Source organism: Aplidium turbinatum, chromosome 2 (genome assembly GCF_918807975.1).
Source record: "Aplidium turbinatum chromosome 2, kaAplTurb1.1, whole genome shotgun sequence".
Lineage (NCBI taxonomy): Eukaryota > Metazoa > Chordata > Ascidiacea > Aplousobranchia > Polyclinidae > Aplidium > Aplidium turbinatum.
Window position 1 is genome coordinate 650,856 of NC_137473.1, and position 26,869 is coordinate 677,724.

Consider the following 26,869-nt stretch of genomic DNA (forward strand, 5'->3'; position numbering starts at 1 on the left):
ATAATATATAAGTTATATACAGTAGGCTAAATTATACAGTAAGATAAATGGTTACATACAATCAAAGCCACCATAAACATACAGAAATTGATTCGACCAACCACTTAAATCCCATGTCATCAGCAACCTCCGACCCCCGTGGTATAGATTCTTCAACTATGCCCATTCACACTTATTCATTTTTGACGCTTTGTCTATGTAAGCTTATGGCAATGGACTGAAATTAAATTGCGGTTTTCTTTGTATTCGTCTGGTTGAACTGTTGTAATTTACTAGATGGATGCCCATTCACACTTATTCTTTATTGACGTTTTATCAATGTAAGCTTACGGCAATGGACTGAAACTAAATTGCGTTTTTCTTTGTATTCGCCTTCTAAAACTGTTGTAATTTACTAGATGGATGATAAGGTTAATGTATTTCTTGAGGTTTGTACCAGTATATTGTTGGAAATCGTGGGAGAACACCAGTTAAGATTTAGGCTTGCAGGTTTTGATTTTAACATTATGTAACCATCTATTTAAAATATAATTTTTATGCGTGTTGATAACATCGGAGTTTGCTTTATTTGTTCATTTTACGTATTTTTCAAATTTTCTTTTTTACATGTGCTAGCTGAAGATGCTATTACTATAGCGAAATCGATTCTTATTTAATAAATAACACTAAGAGGTTAGATTGTTGTGCAAATGCCAGCATTTGATGAATGCAAAATAGCAGTACAGTAGGCTTTACTGCAATATTAATATTCCTTCAGATAGCTGTTAGTTTATACTGGAGACTATGAAAATGCGTCAGTGTTCAAAATGTTGTTACTAATATTTTTGATATATTAATATTCTAACAATTTGAGTCCAAAGATAAATCTGTTTATATTGCACAGGATATGTTGGTTTGTATTTGTATAATCTGTTTATTTCAAATTAGTCAAATAATTTCGAACAGTCGGTCTGTTTTTTTATTATTTTAATCATGCTACCAGTCTTCGTCAGGAGACCATATAGGAAAGATCAAAAATGACCAAAATGCTAGAAAGATCAGTCACTGGGTTTTCATGTAACGGACTTTACTTTCACATCTCTGTTCTCAAATTATTGTTGTGCAGACCATATGCAGTGTGTACTCGGAAAACACTTTTTATTATTAGGAAACATGTTTAATATAAACAAAGTATAATAACGGTATGTCCGCACATCACAATTACTGATATATTTGCAACACGCACAACTAAACTGTACGTGGATACAAACCATGTCAGATTTCATGGCCTATATAAAAAGGTGAGCAATGAGCATTCAAAAAAGTTAGCAATCAACAAACCTTCCGCCACCATCGTTGATCGAGCCAAAGGAAGAAGTTTTGGCCTTATCGAGTTTGCTCCACAAGTTGCTCAAGCTTGACTCATTCCTGGTCAGCTCCAGAGATTCTTTCACTTCCTTATAAAGGTTTCCATGATCATAAATGCTTGTATCCTGCAAACCACAGCCAAGAGTGAGCACATAGAGCTTCAGAAAAAACGTTCGATTTATTTCTTTGCATTGTCTTTTACTTTTGCCCAAATAAAATAATGATAAATTTCTACATATTACTGATCCAATAAAATGAACTCTCTACCAAAGTTCCAACAAAGTTGCGTAAACAATGACAATGATTGTAACTTCATCCGCCTTGTGATGACACTTTCAAACGTTCATTTTATCGCCATTTTGTGACATTTTTTATTTTTATTGTGACATTTTTACACTCCCTTTGACAGTTAATTTCTAGAAATTTCACAAATTGAATCAAATCAAATTAATTGTATGTTTAGGCCTACTGGATAATCGCATAAAAATTTCATCACATTGAAATCGTATATCTCAAACCAGAACTAATCATTTGCGGAAATATTACTTTGTTGCATAAACTAGGATCGGGAATAGATAAAATTCCACAATGCCTGGATTAGCATTCCAAACTTAGCACTACAAAGCAATAAACAAATCACATAATCCTCATTACTTCAACAAGTCAAAGAAATGCTTACCAGTTTTGCGTCATCAAAAGACCAACAGTTCTCGGTTGATATGTTGATGGGAGAAGAATGTTGTAACCAGCACAACCTAAAACAGACGTGTTTTCAATAAGCTTCAGCATTGTCTGGTTCCAAATCTATCCATAGAAAAAGTCCTGCCCGCCGCAGCAGCATCAGATGAGACTGAGAGGATGAAGGTAGATATTAGAATATGAATTGAAACTTCATGACACTCATCTATCCCCAATCTCAATGATGGAAACAACCGATTTCATGGTAAAGCCATTGGCTGCATTTGGAATGGTAAAGTGGGCAACAAAATGGGGAAAATTGCATGCCTCTGTGATTTAAAGCCATTGGTTGCAAATTATCGAAGCTTTGGATGAGTGGGGTTTAGACCTAACCATTGAGATCTTAAAACTAAAAAGCGAATTAAATTTATTTTTGAACTGTTAATGTTTGCTCAGATAAAATTGACATGCATCCTGCGTCGCCGTCTGCATGTAAACTTAGAATATATTAGAATCCGCAACTATTACAAAATTCTAAATCCAACGACGTTTTTTGTTTATTTAGAGATTTTGTATTTTATTCCACAATTTATCGTTTTTTTTGCCTTTGAGTGCCTTCTCAAACGGCAAAATCCGTCATTTTTACAACGATTCAACGTCTGCAGACGTTAAATCAATGTAAAAATGGCGGATCTTACTGTCTGGGTGAGCCATGTGATAAATTGAAGCCTTTGGTTGCGTCATAATGAATTGCGTAATTACTACTCCTAATTACCGCGCGCCAGTATTTAAAAGAGAATAGCGGAGAAAAAAGTGGAAAGTTGTTTACAACAGAAATGCGTGTCACAAAGCAATAACGAAATTCTGGAAAACCTTTTCGAATTCGCTGATTAATGATTTTAATTGGGAAAGAAAGCCAGAAAGTAGACATTTTTTTATTCAAGTTAAAGTGAAACCACTCTAGGTTGGACTAAAGTTCAAAGTAACTATCAAGTTGCCTTGCAAAGCGGAAGATCAAAGTTCGCAAAACCGGTCGTAAAGTTGATTTTGCCCAAAAGTTAGGTCGTTGAAATCAATGCTTAATTACTCGTAACTTTCACGTGATATAGGCCTAATTTTTTTTTGTAGTCAGAGTGTAAAGATGGAGGTTTGATATTATCGAATTGAATCGCCGGTTAATACTTACCGCCGGTTAATACTCTAAATTTATGAACCGCGCATTATCGTAAAAAACTGTCCGTCCGCTCATTTGCCAGTTTGACTATACTATATATGATAATATATAGCTTTGTTTTAGAGCATCAAATTTATGCTATCACCGTAATTAATAACACGTATGTAAGTTTTTACATGTATTTTGAACAATAACACACTCGAACAACTAACAAAATACTTCTGTTTATCTCATTAACTTCTATTGTTAATCATGAAAAATGTTGTTTTGATGTAAAAAACATATTTTGAACGAACCCAGACAACAAAATTCGTCATTTTTAAAAATGATCGATTTTGCCGTCTGGGAAGGCACTCAAAGGTAAACACTGGATAAAATGCAAGAATGCAAAAGAAACGATATTGTAGAATAAAATACAAATTTCTCTAAATATATACATACACAGAAGAATCGGACATACATCTCTCTGTTATCATTTTTAATGTAAAAATTCCTTTTGTGGTCCCTTTGTTTGGAACAATTCCAAAATGTGCTGTTGAAATTTCCGATTTTAGTTTTGGTCTCAATCTCATCATCATGATTCGGAGTAAGATCTTTGTTAAATAATTCACAAGGCTAATTGTTCTGTGGAGTGAGCATTCTGTTGCTCGACGGTTTTCTTTGGTAAAGTTATGAATATGGATCCTACCATATCACTAGGGATGTTTTCGGTGTCATAAATATGCTTTTAGATCTCAGTGGTTAGGTGTAAACCCCACTCATCTAAAGCTTCGATAATTTCAACTATAAAAGAAAATATATTGTGGAATAAAATACAACATTCTCTATATAAACAGAAGGCATCTTTGTCGATTTTATGTGAGCAAACAGTTCAATTTAATAGTTCAAACATTTTTCGCTAAATTTCATTTCAATTTGTTTTTCTTTGTCGCAATGCAAAAGAAACCATATTGTGGAATAAAATACAAAATTCTCTAAATAAACAGAAGACATCGTTGGATTTACAGAAGGATTTTGTTGGATTACAGAAGGATTATCGTTGGATTTTCAAAAAATTGCCGAATAGGGAACTAACTGATAAAGACTGTAACCAAATAGGGAACTAGCCCAATCGGACTAGCCAAATCGGGCTGTAGCCGAAAGGGAAATAGCCGAATTGGACTAGCCGAATCGGACTAGCCCAATCGGACTAGTCGAATAGTAGCAGACCCCACAACTCCTATACCAGTTCTGTGGGAAAACCTCAATACTGGAAACTGCAATGACAATCAGCGTGTGTGCTTGTGCAACATATAATATTTTTTGCGCTGCATGCCGCGCAGTCTATTAGTAATAAATAACTTAAATGTGACAACTAAATTAAAAAGACAAGTAGAGGAAGAAAGCAGCAAGGTGGGATTGACAAGAGAGGATGCGTTAGACAGATCGATGTGGAGGCAGGGTGAGAAGGCAATTGCGGCATATGAAGGTGAATCCGGCCACCCTCGGAAACGGGGACATCACCAGATTAAAACTGGACTACTACTAAAACTGGACATAGAAAATTGTAGCGAGCTCAGAGTTGCCAAGTAGAAATATTTTAAGGAGAAGAACTTTGTTTATTTTTTGAATTGGAAAATTTTCTAATTTTACCAACAACAATACAACCTGATGTGACTAGGCCTACTATTTGTGCTTTTGGGGAAAGGATGGCGGAGTCCGGTAAGATAATGAACAAACACATGGCAACCCTATACTTGCTTGGCAAGCAAAAACTGATGATATTGAAGCATTTTTTCACTGCTATGGCAAGAGTAGGAATGCAATCTTGCATAAGATGACACTTTGGTTTTGTTGTAGTAACATATATTACATAATCACACAACACACTGCATTAATATTCAATTATTTCGCCCGATATACTTAAAAATTATTAAAAATAAATACTGTACATGGTGTACACAAGCAGCAAAAAACAGAAGAAGTTTTAAACTTTTAAAGTGAGTGAAGCATTAACCTGAAATTAATTGGCTTTGAAAAAGACATCGCCCAATAAAAATATTTGCCACAAGTTTTCAGTACACCCCACCTTTACTAGTCTCAAGAGTTGTCACATACCGGTGCAGCTGGTTGGAAGGGAGAGTGATTTTCTTCATCAATTGCTGCATAAAACTGCTGTTTTTTCTGATTCAGAAAATATAAGCTCTCCATTGGCATGAGTCTCTACAAATAGATTTATGACAAGCTGGTATTACACAACGGCATTTCAAAATGCTTAACCAATTTATCATTAAAGGTGTTGCACTTTTGAATATTATGAAATTCGCTTTGTCGAAAATACTATTGCTGATGACCGGATGCTTGATTCTACTGGCAATAAAAGATAGAGTTAACACGACAGCAGACGATGACAAGATCGCTGGCAACTTTTTTAAAAAGAAAATAATTAGCTTTTTCCAGACTCCTAAAAAACTATTCCATTATGAGTGATATATCTCTGTAAACGTGATATTAATTTTAAACTATTAAGGTTTGAAAATTGTCTGCTGATTGGCTATTGTAAGGTGTTGATTCATGATGGCTCAATCTCGCCTTCCCTACATCCATGTGAAACAATACAAAGTGTATTAAAACAAAAGTGTAAATAAACAATGCATAATAATGGTATGTCCACACATCATAACTACCGATGTATTTGCAACACGCACAACTAAACTGTACGTGGATACAGACCATGTCAGATTTCATGGCCTATATAAAAAGGTAAGCAATGAGCAGTAGGGTGGTCCTTATTTGAGGGTAAATTTTTTTTTGTAAAAGTTTTAAGTCTGACCATGCCAAAATGTTCTCATTGGCTAAAAAACACTCTGTGTAAAATATGAAAAGAATATATGTACATATAGTGGTAGCCCAGAGCCGTTGAAATTTGAAATTTATAGCAAAAAATGTGCATATACCGGTACTAGATGTCAAAGAAATAGAGCACAATTAGTGTTTTTTACATCATTCCATGATTGTATAGCAGTCATCAGTCCATGCTATCTGTGCTAACGATGAACGGAAAGTAGCAAATTCTGGGAAATAAATATGCCTGGCTGGTCACATAACCTGTTCTGATTCAACATTTTGAACTTTAGCATCTCTTTATTTACTGTGAGGGGGCCAAGCTTGGCGAAGGACATTAATAAGTTGATGCTTTAAAGTTCTAGCGTCATAGATTTTTATCAAAAGAACATCAACCATCACAGAGTAACACAAAATACTTATTGATTGACTATACTGTGTTTAACAGGTTTTTGTTCAGTCTAGAAATCATACTGATAACACAGAAAATAACATATATAGTTATGTATACCTATAAATAATATATATTAATATACCTATAAACATATATAATTATATACCTATAAAATATATACATAGTTATAGTAAAACAATGAAAACTATTAATACTACAAAAAGTGCTCAATGCCAAGCAAAAAGGCAAAGCAGAGCGAATTAAATCAAATGTAGTTATTACTATCTGAAGCCTTTACAAATTGTTTCACCTAACGGATCATCAGAAGGTCTTATTCAAATAGAATAGGTTACATAGTTATAGTTATAGATTCTATTTGAATAAGACCCTTCTGATGATCCGTTTGAGGTGAAACAGGCTGTTAAAGGGGCAGACAACCCCATTTTCAAATGCAAATTGAGAGTTGAAATACATAAAGGGGATATTCAAAAACACGTTGCACTTGTTTTTATGAAAAAATACTCATTTGTTCTCACGCAATCTTAAAACAAAGTTTTGGTTTTGTAATTCGAACACACACCGCGCGAACTGTTGTCGAAATAAAAATTTTTCTCGGGTGACGTCATGAGAGTACTGCTGGACAAATATTTTGCTTGTTTTAGGTGTGGCATGCGTTTGCAGCAGTGGATAAGATTATTCCAAGTTACAATTGAAGTTCAGATTTAGTTTATTGTAGCCTTGGTGCTAGCTTACATGATTTTACAGACTACACTAAACTTTTTATTGGACGTTTAACCTAAACATTTTGGGCTAGACCTTGCAGTGTTTGCATAGTTTTGATGGTATTTAACAGCAGATTTAGACAGTCAAGGGTTGCAGAGATTTGCATTTATTTTTTACTTCATGATTAGTCAGTGCTGTTTCCTGTGCTGTGTGCACAATAGGCCTACCTACCAGTCTCAGTATTTACTCATGTATTTCAATTTGTGATTGTGTATTGGCTAGACAAGTAGGCCTATATCTCAATATGCATTCTTCCCCAGTGCTGTGTGAGTAAGCTAAGTTAAACCTGTTACAATTTGGTACTCATCATGCCAAATCGGTGTGTTGTACCGTTTATAACTGTTCATCTGGCAGTTCTTCTAGGCTACTGATAAAATTTCTTTGTTCCATTTTCCAAAAAATCGTACCATAAAAAAGAAATGGAACAAGTCTGTAAACACCACAAGAGTGTGGCCAGGATCAACAGAGTCCAGCACAATATGGCGACTCCATTTCAAGGAAACAGATTTTCAAAATCTTTTTCAATTTGACATGGGTCATGCCACACGTCTCAATTTAAACCTTAATGCATGCCCTTCAATTTTTCCCAACAAAAACATTTCAACAACTTTGCAACCGTTGGATTCAAAGTCCAGTGGAGAGATAACTCCACAACAAAATTCCACTTTATCCATGCGACCGGCTGCTAGGAAGCGGCAAGTTCTTGAGGTAATTTTAAGCTAACAATTATATTACTACATGTTTGTTATAAAGTACCGTACATAAGTAGCGAATAGCATCCTTGAGAAATTGTTTTCCATAAGTTTACAATATGTATGCTGCCTGCTGGTATAGTGATTCCCAGCTACATGCGCTTTTAGAACGTCCCATGTATAATTCACCAAATGCATTAACAAAAAATGTTCCTTCATATATACATTGTTGTTTTCTTTTTCAGTTACTGGCTAGGGATGCACCCAAATTCGTACCCTGAACAATTCCTACCCTCAATTCGTACCCTGAAAAGATCGAGAGAAATTTTTTTAAAAAAGCCGAAGTCATGCCAAACAGAAATGGTTACTTGTGAGTGATGCTGTAACACAATATGACGTGTTAGATTTCCGTGCTTGTTCATCAAAAGGATGCCAAGCTGCCTTGAAGCCAATGAGTGCAGCAAAAGGTAAGAAACTTTGACTCTATAATATAACATATTATGAAATAACAGTAGTGTACATTTTAATAGCTTTGGAAAGAGAAGTGATGCCAAATAATACTGTAAAAGTTGCTTTGCTTGATTTGGAATATGTTTATTGCAGCAACTCAGGCTAATGCCCTGGTATTAACACAATCTGTAGGTGTGACCTGCAACTTGCAAGAAAGAAAATGAATTCCATCAGATTACCTTACTTCCACTCCCAAAAAAGCAAGAATGGCTTTGCAAGACATATCTTTTGAAGATAATGAAATGCACTATCCAAATTTCTCAATAAATACAATTTCGGAGGTGTCTACCAATGAACGTAGTGAAAAGCTGGGGTAAGTTTGTAACATTCCAAAACAAAACTTCGTTCCTAAACTTTTCATCAAATTTTCCTATAATTTAACTGATGATCCACTGGGATGCACGGTGTGACAAAACATTTTAAATAAAGTAAACAATATCACACCAAATCAGAAGAATCGGTTTATTTAAATACAGAGCTTTCGCCACACAAGTGTAGCTTCATCAGTATAAACTTATTCAAATAGAAGTTTGTAAACAATGATATATCTGTTATAGATATTTTATGAATGCTTCCTGATGTATGGAAACACACACATACTGTAAACGGAAGCGCTCAATCTTTTCTTTAAAATAGTGTCATTGATAAGAATTTTTAATATGTCATTGACCAGAACACTGTACGTCAACAATTGGAAGGTGATGGTATTGACCTCATGTTAGCAGGAGATGGAAGGGTAGATTCTCCTGGACATTGTGGGAAGCACAGCACTGAATGGACACAAGATTGAATAAAATAGTGAATTTGCAACTTCTTCAGGTATGGACTTCAGCCAGTACATTTTATACTTTAGCTAGCAAATCCAGCTTCTTTTACATGACTCATTGAAAAGCCAGTGTGTCTTATAACAAATTTACGTTTATTTTACGTGTGTTTGTACGTTATAGTTTCTCTGCTCGGCGCGCTTTCCATTGATTGTTTTCTCTGCAAGCCCATTTTCATAAGAGCTTTTCTTGCTGTGTTCAGTTAAAGGGACTTTTGTTACTCTAAGTTCTGATCGTGTGAGACTGATTTAATTGGTTCGTTTTATATTGTTGGCTTGTGTTTTGCAGATGTACTTCGTCTCTTACTTCATTTAAACCTAATAAATGGTCGTTTCAGTGTGAACATACCCAGATAACAAATCAGTCGCTTTTTACATTGATTCAACGTCTGCAGACGTTGAATCAATGTAAAAAAGCGACTGATTTGCTATTATGTGTACTTTTCTCAAAACTGCTCGTAAACAGGCCAACTTCGCCCAGAAAGCAACAACGTAGGCCTAATGATGATTTATTGATGCTAAGCTATTTCACTGAAAACAATTTCACTGAAGCAATACAAGTTGTATTTGGCTGTACAGTGTACAATGTACATGCTTCCCATTGCCAAGTCAAAAAAAAATTTGCGGCCATGGCCGTCTCCCATCGAATCGGCACATACAACACTCGCGGCCATTTAAAAAGTTGTTTTGAATTTGAAGGAGTTACCGTAACAAGAGTAAATGTAGCCAAAAGTTGTTTTTACAGACGTTATAGGCACATTGCCTATAGACAGTTTGTTTGCTGGATCTGGGATTACCTTGGACGTTCAATCCGTGTGCCTCTGCCGTCATGCGTCGTTTCGGCAATTAGATCGAAATTTTCAAATCAAGATAGCGGCGAATACGTTGGATTTAAATATCCTGATTTGAAATAAAAAGTCAGAATTCAAAGTCTGCTTTGAAAAAAGCTTTTCCGTGTGCACAGAGAGAGTGGATTTTGAACATGTACAGACAGTACAGTAAGCTTTACTAGAGGTCTTAAGAATCTTCTTGACCTAGTTCTTTACAAACTAATATGGTACTTGTCGAAAGGTAGTTACTTTCAGTGTTCATTTTATCAACTACTAAGCCGCTTACAATCGACATAAATACATGTAGTTCATTGTATTTGTTGGAAACGACACTATGAACACTTGCATACACTGCATCTTTCCATTGATTGTTTTCTCTGCAAGCCCATTTTCATAAGAGCTTTTCTTGCTGTGTTCAGTTAAAGGGACTTTTGTTACTTTAAGTTCTGATCGTGTGAGACTGATTTAATTGGTTCGTTTTATATTGTTGGCTTGTGTTTTGCAGATGTACTTCGTCTCTTACTTCATTTAAACCTAATAAATGGTCGTTTCAGTGTGAACATACCCAGATAACAAATCAGTCGCTTTTTTACATTGATTCAACGTCTGCAGAACAATTGCATACAATGCATTCTTGCGCGAACATAAGATCGGCTAGTACTCTCATGACGTCACACGTGATTATCGCACGGTTCAGTGAGCACGCGTCGCTCTGAAACTAAGGGCTAACTAAAACGGCCCTACAAAGGAAACGCAATGAAATTAAGGGAAAATTTCAACGACAACTACTTATTATACATGTCTAGAGCACTTACAAACAAAAAAATCGAAAAGTATGGTTTGGGGTTTACTGCCCCTTTAAGAATTCAGATAGTAATAACTATATTTTGATATAGTTATATTATATACCGATATTCTATATTTCTAATACCCTTAATTTAGGATATTATACTGTACAATGTCCATGTCCTTAGTTAGACAGTACAGTATATTCAATATGCCAAACAAGAGTGTCATGGTGGTGACCAACCAATCATTGTTGCATTAAAGTATTTTTGAGGGTTTGTGGATATTTCTTACGGTGATCAGAAACGACTTGCAGGAGGAATTGTAATTGTTCTTTATTTTTTGTGAAACGTCCAGAGCAATCTTGTACAAGAGCAACTCCTCTTTCAGCATGTTCGTTTGTAACAGCCAGAGACTTTACTGATGCTTTAGCAGTTTGAAAATTTCCATCTTTCTCCCACTCTGTTGCTGGAAGGAAAGAGTCTGGAATGTTCAGTTTCTTGAAGAGTGACCATGTGTTACATTGTGTTAGTTGTGAAGAATGATGATAACATTTTCCCTTTAAAGTTACCAAATACTAATGTAACCTGTTTTACCAGGCCTTCTCCTGCATTGCTAGACATTGCTTGCACCATCTCATCTTTCATATCTGTTGGAATGTCATCATCCAGCAGGGAAAGATCCACTAACTCTTCCGATAAATACCATAAATGAGCAGCCACCTTCTTAGCTGTCACCATTGAGATGCCTTTATTGATGCACTTATCATCAACCAAGCTCTTCAAAACACACAGGTCACTGTTGGGAGCTTTAACGGCAAGTGGAGCAAGAATCCAGGCTTTTACGTAGATTCTTCATTCTTACAGTACCGTAGCCTAGTTCACCCATTCTTACAATAGTTATTGACCTTTTGTAAACCTGCATTGCGCTCAGCGGCTTCAATAAGCTCACCCATGCGAGTTGGCGCAACACACTTGACGATTGATGAGATTGACGAAACTATGTTATGACTTATGAACTATATGTTGGCACTACTGTATATGCTATCAGCTATATGTTAAGTTGGGTCTGCTACTATTCGGTGAGTCCGATTCGGTGAGTCTGATTCGGTGAGTTCCTAACTTCTAACCTCTAACCTTAACCCCTAACCATAAAACGGCAATGATTTTAGGCTATGGTACCCGATAATTTAAAAAAGAAATTGAAAAAATCCCCCGTTAAGGGATCGGACTCACCGAATCGGACTAACCGAATCGGACTCACCGAATCGGACTCACCGAAACGGGTCATTCTGTGTTAAGTTAAACATTGAACAATAATCTGCTGTTTCAAAAGAATTAAGTTGGAGATAGCAAACATTGCCTTATTAAAAGGTTTAAGTCATTGATATGATATTTTTTAGGAAACCAAACCTTTGTGCAATGTCCTTTGCAATTTCAAACGACACACCAGTGCGTTGCAACTTACAGTTGGAGAATCACTGTAGGCTAATACCGAAACAAAGCACAAACAATTTTTAAATTTCAACATTTACCAATCATGCTGAAAACTCGGAAACTTTCACGAACCCCTTGAAATGGCTTCACGGACCCCCGGTTGAGAACCACTGATCTAGAAGGTACACCTGTTTTCGGCTTTTAGACGCACTTGCCATTATTTTCTACTTAGCTTAACAATCTGTTTAGAAAATAAGAAAGCATTGTTAGAAATTCATTTATGAAAAATAATGGTGTAAATTCAATATGATGAACCGAACAACATTCCGTCTATTGGGGTGGTGTATGGTGATTTTTCATTGGTCTTGGGCAACCTCCAAACATCAATATTTTTTAAAAATATTTTACACACAGTGTTTTTGTGCCCACTAGCACATTTTAGCAGGGTCAGACATTGAATTTTCCAAAATTGAAAAATAAGGACCACCCTAATGAGCAGCATTCAAAAAAGTTAGCAATCAACAAACCTTCCGCCACCATCGTTGATCGAGCCAAAGGAAGAAGTTTTGGCAACCTTATCGAGTTTGCTCCACAAGTTGCTCAAGCTTGACTCATTCCTGGTCAGCTCCAGAGATTCTTTCACCTCCTTATAAAGGTTTCCATGATCATAAATGCTTGTATCCTGCAAACCACAGCCAAGAGTGAGCACATAGAGCTTCAGCAAAAACGTTCGATTTATTTCTTTACATTGTCTTTTTACTTTTGCCCAAATAAAATAATGATAAATTTCCACATATTACTGATCTAATAAAATGAACTCTCTACCAAAGTTCCAACAAAGTTGCGTAAACAATGTAAACAATATAAAGGTTTCCATGATCATAAATGCCTGTATCCTGCAAACCACAGCCAAGACTGAGCACATAGAGCTTCAGAAAAAACTTTCGATTTACTTCTTTGGGTCTGCTACTATTCGGCGAGTCCGATTCGGCGAGTTCCCTATTTGGCGAGAGCCTTTTTCGGCGAGTGCCCTATTCGGCCAGTTTTTGAAAGGAAATTATCAGGTACCAAAGCCTAATTATAATTGTCGTTTTAACATCGCTAAACGTTGAAATCGTGCAGAAAGTAATAAAAATAAAATGTTTGAACTATTAAATTAAAATTCGTCATGTCAGTTCAGTTGTTATATACTTGTTTTTATTTCTGACCATCATATGAAAAACAATACACGTCCACATAGCAAAGGTGTAGAAAAAGGTAGAAGCGATAAAACGCGAACAATAAAGCGTGCTTGTGACCGAAGTAAGTTATTGGGTTGCAAGAAACATACGCGCCGACTTCCGGGGGGGGGGGGGGGGCGGCACCCCCCGTAAATTTATGGTTGAGGGGCAACAAAAATGGTGATGACAAGTGGTGTTTCAAAGATAAAACACTTCGCGAAAGAGATTTAGATAGTTTAAACGGACTTAAAGAATGCCGAAAGCAAGAAAAGCCTACGTTGCTCTTGCCCGCAAAACAGCAGCTGATCGCATGGCTATCTCATACGGTATGGAAATTTCGAAGTAGATGGTAGAGTAACTTGCAATTTTAGTCTAAATACATTATCTTAAAACTGCAACGTATCGTAGGTCTTCTGTGAATGTTTTTCAGTTTTAACGTATCCTAGTCAGCAAAGTTCTCTTTTCTACACGATTTCAACGTTTAGCGACGTTAAAACGATAGGCCACACATTTGGTTAGCCTTTTCATTCTGTTACTACAATGTAAAAATGAACTGTTAGGCTAACTGGGTTCTTGGAACAAATTTTTGCTGGTCGGGATAACTAGGCTACGGTACCCGATAACTTCCTTTCAATCTAAGCTGTAGGTCACACATTTGTTGATCCAAACTAATCATTTTAACTATTCAAAAGTACTAACTTATAGACATAAACATGATTTTTTTTGTAACATTTTCTTTGTTTTATTTTCCCTTCATATCTTAAATTTTTCTGAAGGTGTTGCAACCGTGCCAAATTTCTTTCAACTCAATAACTTACTTCGGTCACAACTACGTTTTAACGTTCGCGTTTTGTCGCTTCTACCTTTTTCTACACCTTTGCTATGTTGACGTGTATGATGGTCAAAAATAAAAATAACTGAACTGACATGACGAATTTTAATTTAATAGTTCAAACATTTTATTTTTATTCCATTCTGCACGATTTCAACGTTTAGCGACGTTAAAACGATGTAAAAACGGCAATTATAATTAGGCTACGGTACCCGATATCTTTCCTTTCAAAAACTCGTCGAATCGGACTCGCCGAAACGGGCCATTCCATACTTCTTTACATTGTCTTTTTACTTTTGCCCAAATAAAACAATGATAAATTTCTACATATTACTGATCCAATAAAATGAAGTCTCTACCAAAGTTCCAACAAAGTTACGTAAACAATGACAATAATTGTAACTTCGTCCGCCTTGTGATGAGACTTTCAAACGTTCATTTTATCGCCATTTTGTGACATTTTTTATTTTTATTGTGACATTTTAACACTCCCTTTGACAGCTACGCATAAAGATTTCATCACATTGAAATTGTATACTGTATCTCAAACCAGAACCAATCATTTGCAGAAATAATACTTTGTTGCATAAACTAGGATCGGAAATAGATAAAATTCCACAATGCCTGGAATAGCATTCCAAACTTAGAACTACAAAGCAAAGCAATAAACAAATAACATAATCCTCATTAGTTCAACAAGTCAAAAAAATGCTTACCAGTTTTGCGTCATCAAAAGACCAACAGTTCTCGGTTGATGAGAGATGTTGATGAGAGAAGAATGTTGTAACCAGCACAACCTAAAACAGACGTGTTTTCAATAAGCTTCAGCATTGTCTGGTTCCAAACCTATCCATAGAAAAAAATTCCACAAAAATTTATGGAATGCTGCACATTGAAGAATCACCAAGAAAGAAACTCTCTTTCCAAATAGTGCCTTCATATCCTTGAGTCCTGCCCGCTGCAGCAGCAGATGAGACTGAGAGGATAAAGGTAGATATTAGAATTATGAATTGAAACTTCATGACACACATCCATCCTCTATCTCAACAATGAAAACAACCGATTTCATGGTAAAGCCATTGGCTGCGTTTGGAATGCTAAAGTGGGCAACAAAATGGGGTAAATTGCATGCCCCTGTGAGGGCTGTGCAGTAAACAATGGTTGATCTTATTATAATAAAATTGCCAATCAAAGTAATTTTAGGTCATATATATAATGCCAAATTCGGCCAAAAACTCGTAACTCCTTACACGGTGTTTGTTTGTAAATCTTTTGTTGGTTGTTTGAACTGATGTAAGTTTAGTTTTGTTACGGAAATATGATACAATCAAATCCCTTATACTGATACTTCACTGCCTTCTAGTCGCAGTGTTACAATGGCCAATGCCAAAAACTAAACCCTTACACCATAAAAGGGGGCTATGCTGAATTATGTTCAAATTGGTTTAGTGGTTGCCAAGAAAACGCAAATTACATTTTCGCCACTAAGGTATATATTGTTCTATTCTCTTTGATTTGCATAACAAAGAGCTATGTGATAGTCTGATAGATTAGCGGTATCTCAATGTTATCTATGACGCAACAGTTGGCTTGCAAGTTAGAAGTTCAACAACCCCAACCAGTTAAATTTGACAGCTCTGCAGGAACTGACAGCGAAATGCTATGACGTAGGTTTCAAATCTCAAGAACATAAAAATGTTCAATAGCGTACAAAAAAGAAAGAAAAAAGCAGACATCCTGCAAGTCTTAAGTTGTTATACAACAGAACCTTTCGAGTATCTCATACCCTAATAATTTAAATGTACTTGTGCATAAATGCAACTTTTTACTGCAACTTCTTTTAAGTGCAAATATCTCACGATTTTAATGCAATAAAAACTTGCCCTAGTAATAAGTTACTTCAGTATCACCTTCAACAAAGGTCAGAATGCAAGGACATCTCGTAGTGTTGGTAAATCAACAGTGGGAAGCTCCTTGGAGAGTTCAATGACAGCTTCCCATGCTTCTTATTCTCTTTTAACTTTTAGGCATGATTTAACAGTTAACAGCAGTGCTGCCAAGAACAACGTCAGCTTAATGAACTGAAGATAACATGTGAAAACATTGATACATAATTTTATTTTAAAAAAAAGATACATTGTACACACATACAGACAGAGAACTAAGAATTTAATAGCTGCAAACTTAGCTGTCTGAGTCTACTGTAATACCATGAACTTTATTAGTGCCATTATCAAAGCTACATATCAACATAATAGCCTATTATGTCAGAATGACAAATAGCAACTTGACCTTGTATCAGAATAAGCAGCGTTTATTCAAGAAGACATGATAAGGGCAAAAATTGTTTTACTACGAATTTGATTGATTTTTTACAAATGATTTACTACTAATAAATTATCTATATATTTTAATCAATGTAGAGCAATAAAATTTGCTTCTACTACCACGTAAAAGGTATGCCTGCTTTTGTGCACAAATAGTTATGATTCGGGGCTTGACATATGTTTGGAGTGGCCTGTGATCTGCAGTTTCGACAGTTTCTGCTTCTGATTGTCGTTATTACCTTGGGAAAGTTTCCAGTGACCAAGATTCACCACGTGAAGAATGATAGACGACATAAATTCTTCTATTTAGCTGATCACAAACTTTCTGCTTCATACGAACAACGACGGAGTGGTCTGATGCTCAAGTGATTTACGCAGTTAACTGTTGGTCTACTATAACATGAAAGCAAATATAGCCATTCCCTTCTAGACTAATTTCCTTTGCAGTTTTGCACTATGGCTGCAACAATCAAGTCAATAAATTTTCACGGTACCCTTGTGCCTCTCCCACGGGACACACTTTGTGAAATTCTTGATCTAGATTCTAGACTGACAAAAAATTTCATTATAATACTATTCAAATCCACAGCTAAGAATTTACTTTGGTCAGGTACAGTAGGCTATGCTGTATTGTACATAGCATTTCTCAAGACAAATTTAAGAAAACGCATAGTCAGCAAAAGGTATTTGCACCAAAAAAGTGCAAGCAATCTGCTTATACAGACGAAATCGGTTAATAGTATACTGCTTAAACGTATCAATCGTTTATTTGAATCAAAACCTGAAATCCTAAACCAAATCCGATCTAAAGTTAAGTAAAAACATCGGTTAAGCGTATACCGCTTAAAAGAATAAGTCGGATAAAAGAATCAGGATTTGCTTCTAGTTTGCATACTTCATTCATTTAATCGTATAATTGTACCGTTAGCAAAGAGAATGTTTTTTTTTGCTTCGCATGATTGTCTGCAATGTTCAAAGGCGAAATGATGCAAAGGTGAGACAGATGCATGCAATCAAAACAAAGACAGTGTCTGTAATCCCAGGCCATAATCTTATGTGCTAGACATCGCACTACAAAGAACCAATTTTCGCACAGCAGGGCTTCATTAAAACAGAAGAGCACACAAAAGGAATAATCGCACTTCCTAATAAAGAAGTTTAAATGCTTTTGATGTCATCCATCGGCGACTGGCCTTCCAAGGAATATGGACACGGACAAATTATTTCGGCTTGAGACTTGAGAGAGGAGTGTTCGAAAGCATGTCCAACAGTTTAAACCAGAAAACTTTGGAGAATTTTTTTAAATTGCTTAAAAAAAAGTAGCCTACTGTTGTGTACGTTTAAATCGTATGATAGCACTAGCCATCAAAAAAAAAATTGTGGTGGTTTGAAAATATTTTAGCTGTTTTCAGCTAATTTCAAAAATGCAGTCAGCTTTTGTCTATCAGGTCTAGTTTTCTAGTTACGGCGATTCCACTGCATGAGTGAACTTATGCACCAATGCTCATGTGAAATCTTTTCAAGAGTCAAATATATTGTCAAAAGACACAAATCAACTTCAGCAAGCCAACAAAGAAATTTAAAACGTACACACAAACATAGGATGAATAGGTATGGTAACTTCTCCTTAATCTTCAGCTTGCTTAAGTGTCTGCCATAAACTTGAAAACTTGCGCTTCTAAGAGATCCACGAGAGTGAACCGCAAAAGCATCATCGTGTTTAGAACACCAGCAATAGTCAGGTAGCATCCCATCTCTCTTGATATCTGACTTCCATCTCACTAATGTCTTGATGAAATCGCTCCCCTTGCTCGTCACTCAAATCGCCAAGATTTTCAGGAAAGTAGTCTAGATGACTGCAGAAAATGAAGTTTGATGCTCATGTTCACCAATATCTTGGAGTCTTCTGAGTATATATAATAAGTTAGACACAAGCTCTTTGGAATTGGATGCCTTTTTATTTGCCAAAAAACTCTTAACAACTTTCACAAAAGCATCCCAGGCACTCAGTTCATGTTCCTTCACGGAAGATGGGAAGTTTGGATCATCGATTAATTTTCTAATTTGGGGCCCATCAAATATGCAGGCTTTTAACTTTTTTATTGTTAATCCTGAAACTTTTATGCAAATATATCTGAAACAATTTCCATCTTTAATCGAGTGCTTTTACAAATTGCTTCATGATACCCAACTTAACATGAAGAGGAGGTAACACAATTTTTGATCGTTCCACCAGAGAATGAGCTTGAACATTTTTCTTGACTGAAATTATTTAACTTCTCATAGGCCAATTCTCCAATGCTGATCTCTTGCTCTGCTGTCCCACAAACTGATAAAACAAGGAAACTTTGTGCATCCACCTTGCATTCCAATGCTGACCTCTTGCCCTGCTGTCCCACAAACTGATAAAACAAGGAAACTTTGTGCATCTACCTTGCATCGGCAGCCGTGGCCGAGTGGTAAGCGCGTTGGGCTCGCAGTCGAGAGCCTGCATGTTCGACTCCAGCCACTCGCACTTGCTGTTGTTTCTCTGGGCAAGAAACTTTACGATAATTGCTTCTACCTAGTGATCGATTTCGAGTAATGGGTAGTACCAAATTTAAGTCATAAGTTAAGTAGACAACCGGAAACAGACATTGCTGTCGGCTGCAGCGTGGGTCAGGTGTATGTCGGAAGGCGTACACCGATGCATAGCGCTCAAGTCCGCTTTCCCGCAATGCAGGATAAAGATAAACAAACAAACAAAACAAACATTCCAATGCTGATCTCTTGCTCTGCTGTCCCACAAACTGATAAAACAAGGAAACTTTGTGTATCCACCTTGCATTCCAAGCAGAAATCCAACCATCTTCAAATCAATGCAAATGGTCCAAATTGTTTTCATAGTATGAAATTTTTTCCAAAACAAATTTGACTTTGCTATACTTTTCTTTGAGATTTGTTGAATGTCCAATTGTCCAAGTGGTACAGATCCACAAACATTTCCATTATGCAGTAAAACACATTTTACATTTCGTTTACAGCTATCAATAAAACGTCGCCTATCTTGAGGATTGTATTCTGCCACACCAAGCTTTTTAAGAAAACCTTTTACATCGGTACAGTATACAATATCATTTTCCAGAAGAAAATAGGAAAAAAATTTGACATGGTGTTTTCGATAAAAAGTGATTACAGTATACCTGGTTCCAACATATTTTTTTCTTTGAGTCTTGAAGCCAGTAACTCAAAAGGTTTCTTTGATAAATTTACATCCCTCGCCAAGTCATTGAGTTCTCTCTGAGAAAAAAGTTGACAAGGTAAAATAGCAGGAGTAAATTCGCTTTTAGCAAGGGTGGAATCGCTGTCAGTGAAAGCTTACTCGTCTTTGCTGTCAGGAAGTAAATTTAATTGTGGCAACCCTTCAAAAACAAGAAGTTCTTCACTGTGTACCACTGGCCTGATTGCTGAAGGTAGGTTTGGATATTGCAAGGAATTCCTATTTTTCCTGTTCATACCTTTTGTGTGTACTGTTTACTGCACAAAAATAGCAGTCGCTATTATGATCGTTTGATTCATGCCACACCATTGGAATAGCAAACCTTAATCCTTTTCTTCTTTTGTTTGTCCATTGACGTAAATGTTCTTTGCAAGTTTTGCAAACAATGTGGGGAGCCCAAGACTCATCTTGATCCCCAACTTCACTTTAAAGTAACCAAGATAAGCACGCTTTGTAAAGCGTGTTTTGTTTTATCTTTGAGAATTTGTTGCCGAGGGAAATGTTTTATTGTCGTATTTAAACCAGAAAAAAAAATTAAAATAGTTCATATAATGAACACTCAACAGGTACACAGGTAATGAACACTCCAAATAGAAAACATGTATATACAGACTAAACTTGATGAAGACTCGAGAGCCTGGCTAGCCAACACTTGCCTTGAAGTAAAGCTTGAATGAAGTCCTTCTCAAATGAAACAATTTTAATTTCTCATACTTTTGCAAGTGTCCACTTGCAGAGCAATCATTTCACATCCAACAGAAGTGCCATTATCACAGATAAAAACTGATAAACTCAATTTCAAAAAATGTACGATAATAAACTTGACAATTTCTCACTTTCTTCACAACTTTCTTGACAGCTCACTTTGTTAGTACTGCTTAATAACATTAAACTCAAACCAAGCAATTTATTGCTTTAGCTTGTCTTCTAAAACTTAATAGCCTATATTCATAAAAAACAAGTAAGTATGAACTTTGGTTCACATAAAGTTATTGCAATTCTGTACGCTACCGTACTTTACAATCTAAGTTTACGACTGTTGCACTTTCTGGTATGCCAGTACTGGGGCCACAAAAATTCAATCCAAGGAAATTCAGTGCTGGAGAATTTAGTGCTGAGAATTTGTTGCCGAGGAAAATGTTTTATCATATTTACACCAGAAAAAAATAAATTAAAATAGTTCATTTAATGAACACTCAACAGGTAGCCTACAGGTAATGAACACTCCAAATAGAAAACAAGTACTGAGTAAACTTGATCAAGACTAGATAGCCTGGCTAGCCAACACCTGCCCTGAAGTAAAGCTTGAATGAAGTCCTTCTCAAATGAAACAATTTCAATTTTAGTTTCTCTTAATTTCACAAGTGTCTACTTGCAGAGCAATCATTTCACATCCAACAGTACAATAGTACTGTTATCACAGTTAAGAACACTGATGGATGGAAGATGACAACTATCAAACAAATTTCTGAAAAACAGCAACATTATTCTGTCTTGATTTGCACCTACCAGCATTTAACACAGAAAACAATTGTCTTGGCATTGTCTGCTTTTGTTGTTTGTTTTAGAATGAATTGCAAGAGTAATAATAAAGATTGTAATCCCATAATGACAGCAATAAAACGTATTGTATTTGTGCTACTTTGTAGGGCAATTGCAAAAAGTCAAAATCACTGTAACTTAAAAAGTTGACTTGATCGAGAAAAACTGATTGCATTTTCGGAGTCTGCTCCCCAAAGTTAGTCTAGACCAGTCCAAAAACTGCCAGCACCAAAAATTGTGTCCGACCGGCCAGTGTAATAACACTCAACAAGCCAAGCAATGTAGATCTTTAAAATAAAAGCACTTTTCAAACTAAAATTTCACTAGGAGTAGGAAGAAATATTACCCAAGTGTGATTTAAAATTGTTTTTAATTTTCTTAGGAAAATTTTTAAAAAAACATACCGGTAGGCCTATTGTCTGAAAGCTTTCAGCTTGATACCTATGACTAATATAATTGAAAAATTGGAAATGCACAGAAAATATGACCAAAAATGGATCACCGTGACACACAAATTATTCAAAAACAATGCAATATCACAAATAAAACCAGTTACTGTATCTGCTTGATCTTGTTTTTCCAAGGCAGCAATCAGCTGTAAGCTATGCACACACAAACTCGATGATGCATGACATGATACAATGACGTAATAGTAAAGATCACAAAAAGCTGTATCTGACTTTTTATCATCATCATCATCATCATTAAGTTCCTTCCTCTCGTCGAGGGTTGGAGGCAATGAGACGCCAAGTTTCTCTGTTTTGAGCTTTTTCTTTTGCAGTTTTGTAGTTAAGTCCTGACCAGTCTTCAATATCATTAGTCCAAACTCTTGGTGTCTGCCCCTATTTCGTTTGCCGTTCATTTTTCCTTCTAGTAGTTGTGTTTGAATAGAATTATTGCGAATCATGTGGCCAAAATATTTCAATTTTCTTGATTTAATTGTTTGTAGAACTTCCATGTTGGTTTGTATTCTGGATAGTACATCTTTGTTTGTGATTTTATCCTTCCATGAAATTTTAAGCATTCTTCTATAAATCCACATTTCAAATGCCTCAAGTCGTTTAACCATTTGTGATGACAGTGTCCATGTTTCTGCATTGTAGAGTAGTGTAGTCCATATATAGCATTTCGCAATTCGTTTTCGAGTGTTGATGTTAATTTTGCGTGTTGTTAATGTCTTTTTCATTTTCACGAAGTTGTTTCTTGCTATTTCTATTCGTCTCAATATTTCCGTATTGCATCTGCCATTTTCAGTTATTGTGTGTCCCAGATAGGTAAAGCTTTTGACTTGTTCGACCAGCATTCCGCCAATGGTAATATTTAAACTTGGTACATTTTCTTTTCTTGTAATAATCATAGTTTTCGTCTTGTTTATGTTGATTTTCATGTTATATTCCTTTCCAATATTGTTCACTTTTTCTATTATTGTTTGGAGAGCTTCTGTTGATTCCGCCAATAAAACAGTATCGTCTGCATACCTTAGGTTGGATATGTTCATACCTCCTATGCTGATACCCTCCATTCCATCAATCTGTCTGAAAATCATTTCAGTATACAAGTTGAATAGACATCATGATTACAAAAACATTACAATTTACAAACAGGCTACTACAAAGACAGGCGTGGGACCGTGGGTGTGCCTCAAGTCAACCGTCTCCGTACGGGCGTCAGGCTTTTCTGCTCAACCATGCACCAATGGTGAATGTCTTGTTCTTCTACTTGTGATGTTGTGGAACCGACTGCAGACCACATCATCAAAGATTGCCCTATCTTCAATCAATCAATGTTTTATTTGTCAGTAACAGGAACATAGGTACATGTTTGAAATATGCAATATACACAGTACAAAAGTTACACAAGTTCCCATACCGACAGGGAGACAACGAGACGACCATACGGTCTACTAGTCAATTGCCACCCTACAATGGAGTAGAAGGTCTGCGTGTCTTGGATGATGAAATAATATACTGGCTGCTCTGTAGTAGCCTTCCGGCTTAATCCAAAAACATCATGAATCTGGGGTGGTAAAAGGATAGATCATCGGCCACAAAGGCTCACACGACGACGACGATACGATTTTAAAATTTAAAAATTGTTTCTTACTTTATATAGCAATATAGCTTACGTAATTGAAAGTAGGCTAAGTATGCGTTCTGGTTTAGCTGAGAACGTCTCGGTGATTAGCTTTGACAGGGGGTACTTTTGAATTCAGAATAGCCTAATTTTTGGGGCACCTAATCTTTCCAAGGGGCTTGGTATTCTTTGGATGTGGTGTGTTTTTTTTAGGTTTCAAGTGTTTTGATTTGGGGCACGAGGAGCTGATTGATATCGGACCAGAATTTTTTTGCTCCAGTTTGGAACAGCTGACTCGATGACCAAATATTCTTTCACTGTTCCTGGCTAATCGAATTGAATTATTCAACACAGAGCATATTTATGCGTTCCTCTATGTTTACGAATTGTATGTTATTGCGATGTAAGTTTATTGTATATCCTACTTCGCTATGCCTAGCCTAAGCTGCTATTGTAGAATCTGATTAGCAAATTAAGCTATTTCTCTCTCAATGGCCTTGTTTTTGTCAGGATTATTCAACACTGAGCATATTTAGCCTTTGCGTTCCTCTATGTTTACGAATTGTATGTTATTGCGATGTAGGTTTATTGTATATCTTACTTAAATGAAGCTATTGAAACAAATAACTTGCCTTGGTAAAGATTCAAAACTGAAACAAAACATTGAACCTACGTCAGACTATTGTTCCGTCATTTGCAAACGTAGGCCGTCCGTCGGCAATATCATTTGGGGCATCCAGTAACCATAACCTAGGCCTAGGCTACAGCCCTGTCACTGCATACGTTAATATCTTAAAGTACTTCTTGTCGCCTACAGACTATGGCTACAGACTATGGCTTCAAAAATGACCGTCCAGTTGTTTTAGAAACACGAAGACAACTAATTCTTTCAACTAATCATCTTTGGCTACTCGTTTCAACTAATCAACTATCAAGTTTGGTGGCCGTACCTAATTATATTCATCGATACATGTATCAAAAAAGATCTTGTACATTTACGTCTTAAACCAGTCCGGCTTTTCCACCTTTTTATTTTGTTGGATTAGATGCTGTATGTTATTTTTTCACATATTCAATTGCATCCCACCTGTTATAATTATGTTAAATACACTTCTGCAGATCATGATACTAACTTTATCGCATTTTAACTTTCTTTTAAGATAGTAATGGTGTTTTTAGAGATGTTTCAGTGTAGTAAAGGGGCCAATTTTGAGATATTTTAGTATAATTAGACCTAAATCGTCTTAATTGACAAGTAGCCTACACGCAGTAAACTTTAGCAACTCAAAAAAAACTTTACTAAAGCGCGAAAGTCTACCATTTTTGGGCCCCCTGAGATGGTGGGCCCGGGGGCCGGGCCCCCCTTGGCCCCCCCTTAACACAGCACTGGGCACCCAGTAACTATAACCTAGGCCTAGGCTACAGCCCTGCCACTGCATACGTTAATATCTTAAAGTACTTCTTGTCGTCACCTATTGTATGGCTTCAAAAATGACCATCCAGTTGTTTTAGGAACGAGGAGACAACTAATTCTTTCAACTAATCATCTTTGGCTACTCGTTTCAACTAATCAACTATCAAGTTTGGTGGCCGTACCTAATTATATTCATCGATACATGCATCATAAAAGATCTTGTACATTTACGTCTTAAACCAGTCCGGCTTTTCCACCTTTTCCTTTTATTGGATTAGATGCTGTATGTTATTTTTACAATAGCGCTTGTCTTGCATCCCGACAAAGAAAAATTCTATTTTAGGGTTACCATATTTGAAAAGGCAAAATTCCGGACAGTGCATGACTATTTTCATGAGACCATATATGCGCTACCGAAATGCTAAAGCTGCAAACGTTGTACGATAGGCTACTCATGCTAAAGCGCCAGCTACCGAAATGAAAAGTATTGTCTTCTGTCACGAGCAGAATCTTACACCAGGCAGGGTAAGCACTCTTTAAATATAGCTACGGACCGTCACTGAAAAAAATCTCAACTTCAGAGTGAAAAATAATAATGAGAATTAGGTTGTGCCGAAAAAGGAAGAACAGCAATTACATGCCTAAAACAAATTAAAGACACGCTTGTAAGTCAAGTCACTACAAATTTACTCTTCTGACCATGCATATTTTTCTGAAGATCTAGTTCTCTTCAATAGGGCCTTGCCGCCTTGTGTGATTTCAAAAATGTGAAAAATTCACTACAGCACATATCTTAGAAATTATATTGAAGAGTCAATATGCCTTTCATAGTCGCAACGCTCAACTTGTTTCTTTCTTTAGTCCACTAACTTTGCATCAGTGAAAAGAGTCTCTCTACATTGGCATTGTGGGATGTAATAGCAAAAAAAAACTGAACAATCCTTAAAATTTCTGAGTGGCATGTGATGTTCGTAGACTGATCGAAATATTTGCACCATTTCTTATGCGTTGGAAATTTAATAAATTCTTCGTCCTGTAGGTAACTTTCCACAAACTGCTTCAAGTTACAGATTTGGTCAAAGCACTTTGCATCGTCCACATCAACCCCATTACCAATCAAATATTCTAGGTAAGGCTCTACAGTCTACATCCTTCCAACTTGGTATCTCGTTCAAGGTCATCCATTTGAAACAAGCAAACTCTTCCATTGGTTTCATCCATTTGCACAGGTACTCCAAGCATCTCTCATAGAGGTTTGCAACTTCGGAAAGAAAATTGTTACATTCATCTTGTGATTCATCTTCATATTCCTCTTTTCTTTTTTCAACTAAAAGCCTTTTAACTTTCAAGGACATAAAGTTTTCATTCTTCCTTTCCTCAAGCACCTTATGAACCAGCTCCAAATTTTCTAGCACTTCTGCAACGGAATTGTTTTCTCTCTCAACTGCTTGAATACGTCCATGAAACACGGACATTAGTGAGTGCATATGCCAAAGGTATAACTCGCTCATTTCATTTTCAAAGAACCGTTTAATAACTACAGTAGAATTCGCCTACAGTGACTTTGGCTATAGTGACACTTCGCCTATAGTGACACCTGTTGCAAAGTCCCGTTTGCATACGCAACAGTTGAGTAGAATTCGGCTATAGTGACACTTCGGTTATGGTGACACTTTTTCCGCGGTCTCTTCAGGTGTCACTATAGACGAATTCTACTGTATTGGTGGATGTTCTTGTGACAAAAAGTAGGACTTCAGGGGTGAAAACATTTCTAACAATGTAGTTGAATGAGTTTCGCTTTTAGCAGCATGATCGTTGCTTACTTCACAGTGTAGATTCAAACGATCTGTTATAGCCTGATGCTGCGGGTTCTTTTTGGCAATATCAAATTACACTAGCTTTCGGAACACAGTTCCCTAGTCATGT

The 26,869-nt window shown here is 36.3% G+C and overlaps 3 protein-coding genes across 22 annotated transcripts in view; 1 reads left to right on the plus strand and 2 right to left on the minus strand.

Annotated features, from left to right (window-relative positions):
- Positions 1-16,430, minus strand: part of LOC145788221 (uncharacterized) — a 137,204-nt gene extending 120,774 nt beyond the window's left edge. Inside the window, exon 1 of the mRNA XM_082599945.1 lies at positions 16,239-16,430. The gene's annotated coding sequence lies outside the window, so the exon portion shown is untranslated. The remainder of the gene's footprint in view (positions 1-16,238) is intronic.
- LOC145788218 (uncharacterized) overlaps positions 1-26,869 on the plus strand; it is a 624,890-nt gene that overhangs the window by 387,391 nt on the left and 210,630 nt on the right. The gene's annotated exons all lie outside the window — the stretch shown is intronic.
- The window catches only part of LOC145788223 (uncharacterized), a 256,918-nt gene that overhangs the window by 11,455 nt on the left and 218,594 nt on the right, over positions 1-26,869 (minus strand). For 5 of the 9 annotated variants that reach the window (XM_082599950.1, XM_082599954.1, XM_082599953.1 and 2 more), the window contains 4 exons: positions 15,045-15,125; positions 12,804-12,958; positions 2,027-2,102; positions 1,321-1,472 (listed from right to left, as the gene is read on the minus strand). In XM_082599950.1, coding sequence (XP_082456076.1) covers positions 1,321-1,472; positions 2,027-2,102; positions 12,804-12,958; positions 15,045-15,125 — 464 coding nt within the window. Of the gene's footprint in view, positions 1-1,320; positions 1,473-2,026; positions 2,103-5,267; positions 5,363-12,803; positions 12,959-15,044; positions 15,126-26,869 lie in introns of those variants that run through there. The other 4 variants (XM_082599947.1, XM_082599949.1, XM_082599948.1 and 1 more) reach the window with 1 other exon arrangement.